Below are 16841 nucleotides of genomic sequence, written 5' to 3'. Positions count from 1 at the left end.
CCTGGGAGCACGAGTCAGAGGGGCTGGCCGTGCAGGAGCCAGCGCTGGCCAGGACACATTTTCCTCCTAAGAAGCCCTGCTGACAGAAGCACTTGCCCGAACTCCTCTTTCAGCCCCAGGAAGCGCCTCTGCCGTGCCCGCAGGGCCCCCAGGTGCCAGCCCCACCACCACCCACCTTCTTGATCTTCTTGATGTCGCTGTCGTCGTCGCTGGGCGCGCTGCTCTGGCTGGCCTGGATGCGCTCGTGGTCCTTGAGCAGGGACGCGATCTGTGGGCACGGGGGTGAGAGACTGCCTGGCCCTGCCCGGGGCGGGGTCGTGCTGGGGGCTGGGGGGGTCCTGGGGGATGGGGGAATCCTGGGGGATGGGGGAATCACGGGGACATCCTGGGTGCTGGGGGCATCCTGGGGACTGGGGGAATCCCGGGGGATGGGGGAATCCTGGGGGATTGGGGAATCACGGGGACATCCTGGGTGCTGGGGACATCCTGGGGGTTGAGGGAATCCCGGGGGATGGGGACATCCTGGGGGCTGGGGGCGTTCTGGGGACTGGGGGATGCGCCAGCCCTGTGTCACCAAGAGCAGCGGGGCCACCCCAGCGGTGCCACCTCGGTCCTGCCCAGGCGGGGATGTCGCCCCCCCTCCCGCGGGTCACCCCGGCAGCCTCGCAGCACCCCCGGGCGCTTCACCTCGGCCTTGAGGCGCTCGATCTCGATCTCGCCGTCCTCGATCTGCTGCCGGAGTTGCTTGGCAACAGTCTTCTCGGTCTCCACGATCTGCAGGAGATGGAGGTACTTCTGCATCAGCGCCTCGTGCTCTGTCGCCAGGTTCCTGTAGCTGCAGCAGACACGGCCGTGAGCGAAGCTGCCCCGCAGCCGCTGCCCTGCGCCCCGGATTGCCCTGGATTGCCCCGGATTGCCCCTGGCATCGCCCCTAGATTGCCCCGGGCATCGCCCCGGATTGCCCCTGATTGCCCCGGGCATCACCCCCAACATCACCCCCTGATTGCCCCGGGTATCGCCCTGAATTGCCCCTGGCATTGCCCCTGGCATCACCCCCAGATTGCCCCGGGCGTTGCCCCCAGCGTCACCCCAGATTGTCCTGGCATTGCCCCTGGCATCACCCCCGGATTGTCCCTGGCATCACCCCCAACATCGCCCCGGATTGCCCCGGGCATCACCCCCAACATCACCCCGGATTGCCCCTGGCCTCGCCCCGGATTGCCCCGGATTGCCCCGGATTGACCCTGGCATCGCCCCTAGATTGCCCCTGGCCTCGCCCCGGATTGCCCCGGGCTGCCCCGGGCATCGCCCCACCGCCGGGGCTGCAGTCTGGCAGGGGCTGCTCCTGCTCCTGCTCCAGCCCCAGCCCCAGCCCCGGCTCCCAGAGCAGAGCAGAGCAGAGCAGAGCAGAGCAGGGGCAGCTCCTGCAGCTGGGAGAGCTGCTGCTCCCTGACACACCCGGGGAGGACACGGCTCCCAGCGGGGTGAATGAAAAGGGCAGATGGACTTTGATGAACTCACAGAGTCAGAACAGACCCAGAGAGCCGTGGCCAAACCTCTGGGAGCTGCCACGTCCCAAGAGTTTGAGGAGGACACAGAGATCCTGCAGAGTCCTGCTGCTGGCAGGGAGGGGGTTTGGGGGTTTCTCCATTCCCTGGACAAGGCTCTCACCTGACCCACACCTCACTGCACCTTCCTTCCCCAGGGAGGCCCCTGCCCTGTGCTGCTCCTGGCTGCTCTGCACGGCTGTGCCAGCACTCCTGGGGCACAGGCAGGAGCCTGGGCAAACCCAAACCCCTCCTGATCAGGTTTGCTATCCCAGGTGACCCCTCCTGACCAGGTTTGCTATCCCAGGTAAACCCTTCCTGACCAGGTTTGCTATCCCAGGTGACCCTTCCTGGCCAGGTGTGCTATCCCAGGTGACCCCTCCTGACCAGGTTTGCTATCCCAGGTAAACCCTTCCTGACCAGGTTTGCTATCCCAGGTGACCCCTCCTGACCAGGTTTGCTATCCCAGGTAAACCCTTCCTGACCAGGTTTGCTATCCCAGGTGACCCTTCCTGGCCAGGTGTGCTATCCCAGGTGACCCTTCCTGACCAGGTGTGCTATCCCAGGTGACTCCTCCTGACCAGGTGTGCTATCCCAGGTAAACCCTCCTGGCGCAGGTTTGCTATCCCAGGTGACCCTTCCTGGCCAGGTGTGCTATCCCAGGTGACCCCTCCTGACCAGGTTTGCTATCCCAGGTAAACCCTTCCTGACCAGGTTTGCTATCCCAGGTGACCCCTCCTGACCAGGTTTGCTATCCCAGGTAAACCCTTCCTGACCAGGTGTGCTATCCCAGGTAAACCCTTCCCCACCAGTTTCCAGCCTGAGGGTGAATTGGGCACCCCAGGCAGTGCCAGGGTGGCCAGTGCTGTGGGACTGGGATGGGGACAAGGAACAGCTGAGCACAGCACGAGGGTGCCCAGCATGGGGCTGGGGGCAGTGCCCAGCTCTGGCTGCCCCCAGACTCGGCCTGGCTTCACCTGGCCCCCAGGCACAGGGCACACCTGGCGTGGGCGATGGCTGCCACCCACTCGTCGCAGTCCTTGGCATCCTCGGTCCTCAGCTCCAGGCTCTTCTGGTTCTCGTGGTTGAAGTTAACGGTGAAGTAGTGCTGTGGGGGGAACAGGGGTTACTCACACCCCACTGGTGGGCACCAAGCTCTGCCTGACCCACCACTGAAACCAAAAACAGCTTTGGGAGCACCAGGAGCCCTGGCGGGCTGCCCTCAGCACAGCCGTGCACTGGAGGGGAAACCCGCTGGGCACAGACCAGCTTCAGGAAAACCCAAACCCCCTGATGCCCTGAAACCCGCCCAGACCAGGCAATGCAGTCCTGAACCTGCAGCAGCCACCCCGGGGACACCCTCACCTGGGCAAGGGGAGAGGAGGGGGATGCTGGGCTGGAGCTGCACCCACGGGTCAGAGCTCACACCTGGAGCTGCACCCACGGGTCAGTGCCCACACCTGGAGCTGCACCCACGGGTCACTGCCCACACCTGGAGCTGCACCCACAGGTCAGTGCTCACACCTGGAGCTGCACCCACGGGTCAGAGCTCACACCTGGAGCTGCATCCCACGGGTCAGTGCCCACACCTGGAGCTGCACCCACGGGTCACTGCTCACACCTGGAACTGCACCCACGGGTCAGAGCTCACACCTGGAGCTGCACCCACGGGTCAGAGCTCACACCTGGAGCTGCACCCACGGGTCACTGCTCACACCTGGAGCTGCACCCACGGGTCAGTGCTCACACCTGGAGCTGCACCCACGGGTCACTGCTCACACCTGGAGCTGCACCCACGGGTCAGAGCTCACACCTGGAGCTGCACCCACGGGTCACTGCTCACACCTGGAACTGCATCCCACCTGCACCCACGGGTCAGAGCTCACACCTGGAGCTGCATCCCACGGGTACCCACGGGTCACTGCTCACACCTGGAGCTGCACCCACGGGTCAGTGCCCACACCTGGAGCTGCACCCACGGGTCAGAGCTCACACCTGGAGCTGCACCCACGGGTCAGAGCTCACACCTGGAGCTGCACCCACGGGTCACTGCTCACACCTGGAGCTGCACCCACAGGTCAGAGCTCACACCTGGAGCTGCACCCACGGGTCACTGCTCACACCTGGAGCAGCACCCACGGGTCAGTGCCCACACCTGGAGCTGCACCCACGGGGCAGTGCTGACACCTGGAGCTGCACCCACGGGTCAGTGCTCACACCTGGAGCTGCACCCACGGGTCACTGCTCACACCTGGAGCTGCACCCACAGGTCAGAGCTCACACCTGGAGCTGCACCCACGGGTCACTGCTCACACCTGGAGCTGCACCCACGGGGCAGTGCCCACACCTGGAGCTGCACCCACGGGGCAGTGCTGACACCTGGAGCTGCACCCACGGGTCACTGCTCACACCTGGAGCTGCACCCACAGGTCAGTGCTCACACCTGGAGCTGCACCCACGGGGCAGTGCTGACACCTGGAGCTGCACCCACGGGTCAGAGCTCACACCTGGAGCTGCACCCACAGGTCAGAGCTCACACCTGGAGCTGCACCCACGGGTCACTGCTCACACCTGGAGCTGCACCCACGGGGCAGTGCCCACACCTGGAGCTGCACCCACGGGTCAGTGCCCACACCTGGAGCTGCATCCCACCTGCACCCACGGGGCAGTGCCCACACCTGGAGCTGCACCCACGGGTCAGTGCTGACACCTGGAGCTGCACCCACGGGGCAGTGCCCACACCTGGAGCTGCACCCACGGGTCACTGCTCACACCTGGAGCTGCACCCACGGGTCACTGCTCACACCTGGAGCTGCACCCACGGGTCAGAGCTCACACCTGGAGCTGCACCCACAGGTCAGTGCCCACACCTGGAGCTGCACCCACGGGGCAGTGCCCACACCTGGAGCTGCACCCACGGGTCAGAGCTCACACCTGGAGCTGCACCCACAGGTCACTGCTCACACCTGGAGCTGCACCCACGGGGCAGTGCCCACACCTGGAGCTGCACCCACGGGGCAGTGCTGACACCTGGAGCTGCACCCACAGGTCAGTGCTCACACCTGGAGCTGCACCCACGGGTCAGAGCTCACACCTGGAGCTGCACCCACGGGTACCCACGGGTCAGTGCTCACACCTGGAGCTGCATCCCACCTGCACCCACAGGTCAGTGCTCACACCTGGAACTGCATCCCACCTGCACCCACGGGTCAGTGCTCACACCTGGCGACCTGGGCAGTGTTTTCTCAGCAGTTCCTCGCTGCTGTGATCCCGCCTGCGCACACCCAGCCCTGGGGCACACCGGAGGTGACACCCAGCTCAGCCCGGGTCCCTCGTGTCCTGCTCGGGGCGGTGGCCGCCGTGCCGGGCTATTTTTAGGCTCCCTTGACATTTGCAGTGTTGTGCTAATTGTGTGCGGCGCCGCCGCCGGGTTTGTGCCGCTGCTCTGCTTCCCTGCAGTCTCCAAGGAAACAGGTACCACGCTGCAGTGCCGGATACTGCCCGGAATAACTGGGCTAAACCGAGCCCGCTGGAGCGAGCTCATCCTGACATCATCTGCGCTCTGCTGGGCTCGTGGGGGACCCGAATTCACGGGTGAGAACGGCCCCAAAGCCAAGGAGCAGCAGCCTGGCAGGACACGGCTTTGGGAACGCCACAGGCACCTCCACGCTCCTCCCGTCCTGACCCCGGGCAGGCCCGGGGGTGCTGGGCACAAGGAGGGGCACAGGAGGGTCCGGGATGATGGGGAGACAGGGCACGGCTGGCACAGCAGCACAGACGGAGCCAGAGCCGCCAGGCTCAGGGTGACACCCGCGGAGCTCACCCACCCTTCCCGAGGAGGAGAGGGAGGCCAGGAGCCACGGGCACAGCAGAGCCCCCCTTCAGAAACAGCTCTCACCTTCGGGGAGCAGCTGCAGGGCCCGCGTGAAGATGCAGCTCCCTCAATTCTTCCTTTAAACCCCATCACCCATCCCACTCCAGTGCCAAACCCCATCACCCATCCCACTCCAGTGCCAAACCCCATCACCCATCCCAGTCCCCAGTGCCAAACCCCACCATCCATCCCACTCCAGTGCCAAACCCCATCACCCATCCCACTCCAGTGCCAAACCCCATCACCCATCCCACACCAGTGCCAAACACCACCATCCATCCCACTCCAGTGCCAAACCCCATCATCCATCCCACATCCCAGTGCCAAACACCACCATCCATCCCACTCCAGTGCCAAACACCACCATCCATCCCACTCCAGTGCCAAACCCCATCACCCATCCCACTCCAGTGCCAAACCCCATCACCCATCCCACACCAGTGCCAAACCCCATCACCCATCCCAGTCCCCAGTGCCAAACCCCATCACCCATCCCAGTCCCCAGTGCCAAACCCCATCACCCATCCCAGTCCCCAGTGCCAAACCCCATCACCCATCCCACACCCGTGCCAAACCCCATCGCCCATCGCCCAGCCCCTGCCCAGCCCGCCATGCTTGGCTGCCCAGAGCTCCGTGGCTGCCTGCAGGACACCTCTGGAGCTGCAGCAGCCCCCCAACCTTCCACATCCCGCTGCTTTCCCTCCCTCCCGCTCCCAAAGGCTTTTCCTGGCAAAGAGCTCCCAGGGAAAATTCACCAAAACCTGTGGTCCCTGTGGGTGCTGTTCTGTACCCCAGCTTCACACCCACCCGACCTCCCTTGCCTTGTAAGTGCACCAGGAGGAGCTCAGCAGTGCGGCAAGGCTGGGAATGCCCCCCTGAACACCCGTGAGGTTTGGGGGAGCCCCTTCCATGCCCCGGTGCCCCCGGCAGCTCCCGGTGACACAGGAACGGAGCACCCCGAGGGCACAGCGTGCACATCCCCTCTCTGTGACCCAGCTGGGGCCCCACGGGACTGGAAACACGGGGACACACTCGCAGGAGTCCCCCAAAGCGGTCCCAGCCTGGCAGGACGGCAGCGAGCCCTGGGCTGTCCTTCCCAGACACCCGTGTGTGCCCCTGGGCGTGGGGGCGGCACAGGCGGTGCCCTTCGCGCTGCTGTGGGTGACAGCAGCCGCTCCGAGCCCAGCCCAGCCCGGGGAGAGCGTCCTGCCCTTCCCCAGCGCCCGGGGGAAGCAGCAGGTTCGGGGCTGGCCCGAGGTGAGAGCCCGGACAGGAGCTGGGCAGCGCCCACCCTGCCCCTCCTCACCACCTGAGGCACCTCCCACACACCTGAACCGGGCGGGGGACCCGGTTTGTGCCCAGGAGCTCCCGGGGGTTTGTCAGAGCAGCCCCCAGGCTGCGGCAGCAGAGCCCCCGTGCCCAGGGCAGCTCCATCCCCGGGGCAGCTCCATCCCCGGGGCAGCTCCATCCCCAGGGCTCCTCCATCCCCAGGGCTGCTCCATCCCCAGAACTGCTCCATCCCCGGGGCTGCTCCATCCCCAGAACTGCTCCATCCCCAGAACTGCTCCATCCCCAGAACTGCTCCATCCCCGGGGCTGCTCCATCCCCAGAACTGCTCCATCCCCAGGGCTCCTCCATCCCCAGGGCTGCTCCATCCCCGGGGCTGCTCCATCCCCAGGGCTGCTCCATCCCCAGAACTGCTCCATCCCCAGAACTGCTCCATCCCCAGAACTGCTCCATCCCCAGAACTGCTCCATCCCCAGAACTGCTCCATCCCCAGGGCAGCTCCATCCCCAGAACTGCTCCATCCCCAGGGCTGCTCCATCCCCGGGGCTGCTCCATCCCCAGGGCTGCTCCATCCCCGGGGCTCCTCCATCCCCAGGGCTGCTCCATCCCCAGGGCTGCTCCATCCCCGGGGCTGCTCCATCCCCGGGGCTGCTCCATCCCCAGGGCTGCTCCATCCCCAGGGCTGCTCCATCCCCAGAACTGCTCCATCCCCGGGGCTGCTCCATCCCCAGAACTGCTCCATCCCCAGAACTGCTCCATCCCCAGAACTGCTCCATCCCCAGAACTGCTCCATCCCCAGAACTGCTCCATCCCCAGAACTGCTCCATCCCCAGGGCTGCTCTGCCATCCCAGCCTGCCTCCCACCCCTGCTCCACCTGCGGCTCGGGTTCATCCCCGCACAGCTCCCAGGAAGTGCAGCGTGCTGCCGAGGAGGAAGTTATCTTATATTGGAATAATAAAACTCCCACCACCGTCTATCTCCGCCTAAATGATCCCCCTCTGCCATCACAGTGACACGTGGCACCAGCAGCCCCGAGCGGCTCCGGCACCCCGGGCGGGGGCTGAGGATCGGGGTCGGGATCTGGCCCAGGAGAACCAGGATGAGCCCCCAGCTCAGCCCCGGGGCAGTTTGTGCTCCCGCACCTCGCTCTGCATCTCCCCGCGCCCCATTTTTGTTCGTTTGTGACCCCAACAGCTCCAGCCCTGTGACAGGACCCCCCTCGTCCCAAACCCTCGCTCTGCTCCCGCCAGAGGCAGCGGGTGGGATTCCTCGGGCAATCCCTCACCGGGGTGTTCCCAGCGCCCCCCGGTCCCCCGGGGACGTGTGTCCGTCTGTCCCTGAGGGATGTGTGTCCGTCTGTCCCTGCAGGACACACAGCCCCGCACTGGGGGATCCCCAGGTACCCGGAGCTCGGGATTTCCCTCGGGAAGCCCCAGGGGACGCAGCAATTCTGCCCAAAATAACGCGGGAGCGCTCGGGGTCACCAAAAGGAGCATCGGAGCTCCTGCCGGGCCAGCAGAGCCCCGTGCCCATCCCCCGGCTGCGCTGGGAGGGGTCCGTACCGAGGCCCTGATGTGCAGAAAATCTCCGAAATAAATTCAAACCCCCTTTAAAGCGACGCGTTCTTTCCAAAGCAGAAAACCGACCTCGCACGGAATTTTTTGGGATTCGCAGGAGGGCGTTTTCCCAAGCCGGGGGTTGCTGTGGTTGGGGGGTGCTCTGGCAGCACCCCCAGGCTGGGCACTGGTGTGTGAGCGTGGGGGGACCCCGGGAGAGCCCCCGGCAGGGATGCCATCCTTTCCTGCCCTTGTGGGGTCACACAGGGGTCTCTCCCCACCCAGGGACCCCCCGGCAGGGATGCCATCCTTTCCTGCCCTTGTGGGGTCACACAGGGGTCTCTCCCCCTCCCAGGGACCCCCCGGCAGGGATGCCATCCTTTCCTGCCCTTGTGGGGTCACACAGGGGTCTCTCAGGACCAGGGACCCCCCGGCAGGGATGCCATCCTTTCCTGCCCTTGTGGGGTCACACAGGGGTCTCTCACCCAGGGACCCCCCGGCAGGGATGCCATCCTTTCCTGCCCTTGTGGGGTCACCACAGGGGTCTCTCCCCACTCAGGGACCCCCCGGCAGGGATGCCATCCTTTCCTGCCCTTGTGGTGCCACCACAGGGGTCTCACCCCCAGGGACCCCCCGGCAGGGATGCCATCCTCTCCTGCCCTTGTGGTGCCACCACAGGGGTCTCTCCCCGCCCAGGGACGCCCCCAGCCCCCCTCGGAGCGGGCGGACCCACACCCGCCTGCTCTGAAGCTGACGGTGATTCCAGCTGACACAAAGGGCAAGAGGAGGAGAATTTTCCTGCTCTGGATGGATGAGTCTAAAAATCCACAGCCAGCCATGGCAGCTTTTAACATCCCTGACCTACATACCGTGTGCTCTGGGAAAACAGGACCTCAGAGTTGGATGCTCCAGCAGCTCATTTCCGTGCTGACAATAAGAAAAAATATCCCAGAGGCTGCAATTTCCCTTCTTTGTTTCGGTATGGGCTGTCAGGATATTTGGAAATGGATACTAGAGGTGAGCATCACCCTTGTGGAGCAGCCTCTGGAGTCATGTGCAGAAATGTTTGTAAAATAATTAAAATAAATCAATTTTCCCCTGATTTTATCCGATGGTGCTGGCAGACATCCCCCTCACTCAGAAATCCCCACATGGCATCACTCAATACACTAATTAATTAAAAAATTGGTGTCACCCCAACACTGATGGGTAGCTCAGGTTAAAGTCCACAAATTATGATTTATAGTCTCAAAAAAACCCCCCCTGATTGCCTGGAATGACATCCAGAAGAATTCTGCTGCTCCTGGACCTGCAGCCAGTGCTGGGGTCTGGGGATCCAGTGCCTGGGACACCAATCCTGAGGTGTGGAGTAGCTTGGGGGCCACCCTGCTCATTGCCCACGGGTGACCTGCCCAGCCCTGCTCCACCGGTGGGGTCTGGCCCCTCGGGACACCCCCACAGCCCTTTTGGGGGTACCGGGGTGAGCCCCACGCAGGGGGGGTCCTGTGGCTCCACTGCTGCCCCTGGAGAGCTGCCGAGTTTTGGGAGCAGGGCTGGGGGAGCTGGGGGTGCTGCAGGTCCTCAAGGCACCCAAACATCCCAGCACAGCCTCGGGAACGGGGCCACGGGGCAGGGAGAGCTCGGTGCTCTGCGGCCCGACCCGGGAAACGCCGAGGTGGGGACGGAAATCCCATCGCGGGCAGGGCTCGGGGCAGCCCCGGCTGGGAGAGCTGAGCCCAGCCTGCAGCCCAGGGCTCTGCACGGGCCCGGACCCCGCACCTCGCTGGCTGCTCCTGCTCAGGGTGCGGGGCTGGAGCCCGCCCAGGGCAGCGGGGGAGTCCCCACCCCTGGGAATGTCCCAAAGCGTGCGGCTGCAGCACCTGGGGACAGGAGCAGGGGGAGCCTTGGCGTGCTGGGGAATGGTTGGACTGAACGGAAAAACCTCCAGAGGGCTTTTCCAGCCCCCGTGACGCTGCGATCCCGAACCAGCTCCGGGCCGGACCCGCGAGCTGCGGCTCCTGCTGCCGTGCCAAGGGGAGCCCCCACCCCACGCTGGGGCCTCGCTGTCCTGGGGCTGGCTCGGGTCAGCTCTGCACCCTGCCCCTGCTCAGCTCCTCTGCCAGGATCTCACCTCGGCCGTGCCCCTCCCGGGAGCAGCAGGGACGGGGGTCCCTCCCAGCCCGGCTCCCCCCGGCCCTGCCACAGCCTCCCCACGGAGCCTGACCCCACAGACCCCTCCCCAGGGCACGGCCTGACCTCACCCAGCAGGAAATTATCAACTGGTTGGAGGGAAAATTCATTTCTGGAAAAAGCAAAACAAAGTTTCCAGAGGCAGCAAATCTCTCTTTGGTGTTCCAGTTTTCCACGTATCTCTGCTCCCTTATTCTCACATAAACAAATGTTAAAATTCATTTGTTCCAGGGAAAAAATCACCCCAAAGCAAAATATGAGCACGTTCAAAGAGAGGGTTTGAAAGCCCCACCTTCTAAATTTCCCCTTTGCAGAGAACTGGGAGCCTTTCAGGCTCCACTCCAGCAAGGGAGGAATCCAAAGCTGGAGCTGCTGTGCTGCAAGGAGCAGCACTGTCCTCAGAGCTCCAGCTGGATGTGCACAGATAGATAAATACCCTCAGCACAGCTAATTGGGACCGCGGGCAGTGCTGGAAATTTCCTCAGCACCTTCCTGCGGAGGCAGCGGGCACGGCGGGTCTCAGGTGAGCCCGGGGCTGTCCCTGCCCAGCGCTCCAGGTGCCCCCTGCTCGCCCTGCCCGGCCGGGCTGCGGATCCGCACCATCGATATCCGCTTAGCTCATCCCCGGGCCATTAATTAACTGCAGAGCGGCGGATCCAGCGCTCCGGCTCGGCCCGAGGAGCCACGCGGGATTCCGAGCCGGGCGGTGAACGGGGACAGGGACAGGGGCAGGGACAGGGACAGGGACAGGGAGGTGTTTGTCACAAGGATGGGTTTGTCACAGGGATGGCACACTCGGGGATGGCACACTCGGGGAGGTGTTTGCCACAGGGATGGCACACACAGGGATGGCACACACAGGGATGGGCTTGTCACAGATATGGCACACTCGGGGATGGCACACACAGCGAGGTGTTTGCCACAGCAGGAGCTCCCTGTGCCCGCAGCCCCTCACTCTCAGCCAGGATCGGCACCCTGCGAGCGTTCTGAGCTGCAAAGGGGACGTGACACCCTCCCCACAGCCTTTGCGCGGTGCAAAATCCCTCCTGCACAAACACCAGGACCCAGAGCCGCGGTTCCAAGCTCGATTCCAGCCTGGCCGGGAGGGTTGATTGCAGCCTGGCTGGTGAAGTTCATGGAGCTGAACTGGGAGCAGTGACAGCCAGAGCAGTGTGACCCCTCACAAGCACAGACCCCCTCGCTGCCACAGCCCCCGAGGAGCTGCACCCCACGGCTGGGCTGCAACGAGCCCCAGCTGGGCAGAACCCACAGTGTTTTCCTCTTCACAATAGGAAAAATTTCACATTTCACAGGAAATATTCCTGTGCTCCCAGCCAGGAGGGAGGGGGTGTCCCGGGGAGCAGGGGCTCCGCACGCCTGGTTCTCCTGGCAGGGTTTTCCAGGTGCCAGGAGCAGCCAGAATTGGGGGGCTGAACCCCTGCCAGGCTGCCCCATGCCCCGGGGTGCCCCGGGCCCCTCCTGCAGTGTGCCAGCAGCACTCCCGGCCCCCCCGAGCCTGCCGGGCTGTAATTATGCAAGCCCTGCAGAGCCGGGCCCAAAACGCGCCGTGCCCAACCCGTGCCCAGCCCGGGGTGCGGCGCCGGGACCCCCCCGCCGCTGCCACCCCCGGTGCCACGGGCACCCGCAGGGCACAGGCCACGCTCCGCACACCGCCAGAGGGTCGGAGAGGAGCCGGGCTGGCTCCTGTCCGCGCCGATGGGACCGGGGTAAGCCACGGGTGGGGATTTGCCCCCGCAGCTGGATGCCAGCCCTTCTCCCCCCGCCCCGGCGCATCCCGGCTCCAGCAAACAGCCCAGATAAACACTCCGGGGGCTGCCAGCGGCCGTGCCCTGCTGCTCCAGGAGCCCCTGCCCGGCCGGGAAAGGCACAGCTGGAGGGGAGAAGCCCACCCGCATCCCGGGGCCTGTCGGGGCTGTGGTGCTCACGGTGGGACCGCAGCAGCCCTGGGGCCGGGGGACACCTGGATTTTCCCAGGGTCTCGCAGGGGCTTCGGTGTTTCGGCGCTGATCCCCGCAGCCATCGGCGGTGCCAAAGGAGCCCAGCGCCGGCACGGGGTCTCCGGGACCCTCACTCTGCTTTTCCCCCTGCCAGGGCTGGGGATGGAGGTGCAAACCTCACAGGTGGCGAGGGGAAGGGGTGGAATCTGCCCGAAAACAAGGCCCCGAGCTCCCCGCGCCGGGCAGCGCGCACCCACCGCGGGCTGCGGGCAGCGCCGGGCCGGGGGAGCTGCGGGCAAACCGGGGGGCACGGAGCGGGCACGGAGCGGGCACACGGGCTGGGAAACAGCGAGGCCGCTCCCCACGGGAACCCCGCGGTCCCTCTGCCCCGAACCCCAAATCCCGAACCCCGCAGGGCCGGGGGCGAGGGGCTCTGCAGCGCCGAGCGCGGCCGCTGGGAGGCGTCCCCCAGCCCCGCGCTAATTACCGGCGGCTAATTAGATGGAAGGGGGAGTGGGGGTGCCCCGGACACCCCCACAACGAACCCACCCGCTGCTCCGGCACTGCAAGCCCGGGAATCACCCCCGTTCCCCCACAGACCGGCCTCGTCCTCACCTCCCCACCCCAGGCAGGTGACGGGCGCCGGGAGCTGCGGGGATGCGGGGCCTGGACCCCGCGGGCATCCTGCATCCCTCCCCCTCCGCCGGGCCCCCCTGTCGCCCACCTGCTTCTCCAGGGAGTCCTTGGCCGAGAGGGGGGGCTTGGGGGAGGGCGCGCGGTCGCAGACGCATCCCTCGAGCAGGTAGAGCCCCGAGGGCCGGGAGCTGGAGTCGGTCTCGAAGTAGAAGAGCATGTTCTGCAGCAGCGCGAACCACTTGGTGTGCCATTTCGTGTTGTCGGCGCTCCGCTTGCTCAGGTACCCGCGCCGGGCCCCGTCCTTCTTCGCCAGCAGCCCCAGGTGGGCGACGTGCCCGTCATTGAGCCGCATCCCCTTCTGCATCCTGCCGGCACCGCGCTCACATGGCCCCCGCCGCGGGCGGGGCCGCGCCGAGCCGCCCCCGCCGCCCCCGCGCTCCCCGCAGCATCAGCGGCCCCCGCTGCCCCCGGGGAGCCGCCGGCCGCTCATCCCGCCGCGCCCGGCCCCGCCGAGCCCCCTGTGTCGGCCGGGGAGCGCCGCGTCCCGCAGCCGCCGCTCCGAACCGCGCGGGCGGGGCGAGTGACGGCGGCGGCACCGGGACCGGGAGCGCCGAGCGGAGCCGAGCGGGGCCGCGGCTCCTCCGCTGCCTCTCTCTGCCTCCCGAGCCTCCTTCCTGCCGCCTTCCCTTCCCTTCCCTGCCGCCGCTGCGGGGGTGGTCGCGCCGCGCTGCGCTCGCCGGGGCCGCCCCCGGGCCGCGGGATGCCGGGGCCGCCGCCAGCACCGGCACCGGCAGCGCTGCGCTGGCACCGCGGGGAACCCCGCACCGAGAGGGAGAGACCCCCAGACCCGGAGAGAGACCCCCAGACCCAGAGGGAGAGACCCCCAGACCCAGAGAGAGAGAGAGAGAGAGACCCCCAGACCCAGAGAGAGACCCCCAGACCGAGAGGGGGAGAGACTCCCAGACCCAGAGGGAACCCCAGACCGAGAGAAGGAGAGACCCCCAGACCCGGAGGGAACCCCAGACCGAGAGGGAGAGACCCCCAGACCCAGAGGGAACCCCGCACCGAGAGGGAGAGACCCCCAGACTCAGAGAGAGACCCCCAGAACGAGAGAGACCCCCAGACCCAGAGGGAACTCCAGACCGGAGAGGGAGAGCCCCCCCAGACACAGAGAGAGACCCCCAGACCGAGAGAGAGAGACCCCCAGACCCAGAGAGGGAACCCCAGACCCAGAGAGAGAGAGAGAGAGACCCCAGATCGAGAGAGAGAGAAACCCCAGACCCAGAGGGAACCCCCAGACTGAGAGAGAGACCCCCAGAAAGAAAGGAACACTCAGAATCCGACCCACAGCTGGAGCCCCGAGCCCAGAGGGACGCCCAGGCACAGCCAGAGCTGAGAATCCTACACACGCACAGAACCCCAAGAGCAGGAGGGACCCCTGGGCAAGTGGGACCCCAGGAAGAGCCAGAGCTGAGAATCCTCCACACACACAGAACCCCAAGAGCAGGAGGGACCCCTGGGCAAGTGGGACCCCAGGAACATCCAGAGCCTCAGGCCAGGTGGGAGCCCTTGGGGAGGACCTTGAGGCAAGCACCAGGCAGGGCAGAGTTTCTCCGTTTATTTCTGTTTGTCTCACTGTTGATCCCTCTTCTCCATCCTGGCCTTGTGTGCTCTGCCGAGCAGGGCAGGACTGGGCAAACTGGGAGCTTGGAGGATCGGGCAGCTGAGGCCTGTGCAGGGAAGGGGGTGCCCCGGTGCCCCCTGAACCCCAGGAGTGCAGGGTCAGCCAGGTGCCAGGCACAGGTGACACCTGCAATGTGGCCCGGCCGTCCTGCAGCAGAGCCAGCCCTCACCTGGCCCAGGTGTGACAGAGCCCTGCAGACAGAGGGGACAGCAGCACCACCGTCATCGGCTTCATTCCTGCTGAAAACGCCGTCAGAGCTCCGAGGAAGCCGGTGAGGTCACAGGTTGCCATGGGAACGGGAGGGAACAGGCTGGGATCGGGAAAGGTGCTGGCACTGCCAGGATGGACACACGTCCCCGCAGCCACCTCGGGGGACACGGCCCGAGGCTCTGGTCAGTGCCAGGGGCAGAGCAGGGTGGGGCCCGTCTCCGCAGGAATCCCCTCAGTGCTGACCCTCCCTAACCCAGAGCTCTGTGCTCTGGTCCTGCCGTGCAGAGCTGTTCCAGCAGCCCTTTGAACCGGTAAGTGCTCCCTGGGAGCCTCAGCCCCGGCGATGACACCCGGGGAGGTTCTGCAGCAGCTCCTGAGCCCCTGGAGAGGCTCTGCCACCGCTCCTGGCTCCTGCTGGGCGGCCTCTCCCTCTCCTGAGGGATGGAGGGGAAGATTTGCATCCCTGCATCCAGCCAGGGCAGGGACTGCAGCACTCAGGGTGTCACAGCTGTCCCCATGGCACTGAGGTGGCCCCATGGGCAGGGGCACAGCCAGGGCTGGGGCTCTCTGAGAGCTCTGTGCATCCCAGCTGGCCACAGCTGGCCACAGCTGTCCCTGTGCCACCCTGCCCTCTGGGACAGTGACACAGCACCTGCCCAGCCCAGGAATCATCTGCATTCAGGGACAGGGCAGGAGAGAGCACCGAGCACCCCCTGGGAGTGTCTGCAGCACCCCAAGGCCCTGTGCCACCCCTGGCAGTGTCCCCAGGGCTGCAGGGGGATGCCAAGGCTCTGTGCCACCCCGAGCAGTGGCCCCAGGGCTGCAGGATGATGCCAAGGCCCTGTGCCACCCCTGGCAGTGTCCCCAGGGCTGCAGGGGGATGCCAAGGCTCTGTGCCACCCCTGGCAGTGTCCCCAGGGCTGCAGGATGATGCCAAGGCCCTGTGCCACCCCGAGCAGTGTCCCCAGGGCTGCAGGATGATGCCAAGGCCCTGTGCCACCCCTGGCAGTGTCCCCAGGGCTGCAGGGGGATGCCAAGGCCAGGTTTGCCATGTGAGTCGTTGCCCTCTCCATGGCATCTCTCCCTCGGGCTGTGCCTGGCAGGGGCTGGGGCTGCCCCACAGGGAGCCATGGCCAGCACAGAGGGGGGACAGGGGGGACACTGGGGGCACAGTGGGACCTCTGCTGGTGCTGGTGATGAGTGCAGTGCATCCCCAGCAGGGATTTGGCAGCCAGGTGTTTTAGGCTGTGCTGTACAAGCCCCCAGGAGCCAGGAGGGTGCCCCATGACCGTGTGCTGCTGCACTCTGCAGGCCCAGGTCCTGCTGCTCCACCAGGGATTTGCCACCCCACAGACAGAGCAGCTGTGAGCCCCTGGATGCTGAGGATTCAGGGTTTTAGAGTTTTTCCTGTACAGGGAGGAGGTACCACCAGGCACAGCCATCCCTGTGTCTGGCTGTACCCCCTGGCTCCCAGCTGGGCGTGCAGGAGCTGCAGGAGCTGCAGGCACGGCTGGATCACCTTGGACAGCCCATCCTGGGCTGGACACGCCGTGCCCCAGCAGGTAATCCCCAGGGCCACCAGGATTAGCCTGGGGGAGCCAGGCCACCCTGCAACTGCTGCCAGCACTCCTGGGAAGAGCCCTGCTGGGCTCTGCACACCAGAGTCTGTGGCTAATTAAGGATTTAATATCCAAATCTCTGCAACTGACTCATTCCTTACCGTCACCAAGAAATCCTTTCCCCCTCTCTCTCTACCAGCCAGTTGGGAACACAACAAACACTCTGTGGGGTGATGGCTGCAGGAGCTGCAGGAGCCACAGGAGCTGGGCTGGGCTGGGACAGGCCCTGTGTGAGGCTGCCACTCACCCCTGGTGTCACAGGGCAGGGCACTGGTCACT

At 65.7% G+C, this 16841-nt stretch overlaps 1 protein-coding gene across 4 annotated transcripts in view; it reads right to left on the bottom strand.

The window, feature by feature from the left end:
• RASGRF1 (Ras protein specific guanine nucleotide releasing factor 1) overlaps nucleotides 1-13450 on the bottom strand; it is a 31706-nt gene extending 18256 nt beyond the window's left edge. For 2 of the 4 annotated variants that reach the window (XM_056500191.1, XM_056500192.1), the window contains exons 1-4: nucleotides 13138-13441; nucleotides 2549-2655; nucleotides 688-835; nucleotides 176-268 (exon numbers count right to left, since the gene is read on the bottom strand). In XM_056500191.1, the coding sequence (XP_056356166.1) occupies nucleotides 176-268; nucleotides 688-835; nucleotides 2549-2655; nucleotides 13138-13413 (624 nt within the window). In that variant the 5' untranslated portion in view covers nucleotides 13414-13441. Of the gene's footprint in view, nucleotides 1-175; nucleotides 269-687; nucleotides 836-2548; nucleotides 2656-13137 lie in introns of all 4 variants that reach the window. The other 2 variants (XM_056500190.1, XM_056500193.1) reach the window with 2 other exon arrangements.
• Between the last annotated feature and the right edge of the window lie 3391 nt (nucleotides 13451-16841).

The sequence above is a fragment of the Oenanthe melanoleuca genome, chromosome 10, assembly GCF_029582105.1.
Source record: "Oenanthe melanoleuca isolate GR-GAL-2019-014 chromosome 10, OMel1.0, whole genome shotgun sequence".
In the NCBI taxonomy this organism is placed as follows: domain Eukaryota; kingdom Metazoa; phylum Chordata; class Aves; order Passeriformes; family Muscicapidae; genus Oenanthe; species Oenanthe melanoleuca.
The sequence above is the reverse complement of the archived record's forward strand: the minus strand, read 5'-3'. Positions and strand labels throughout refer to the sequence as shown.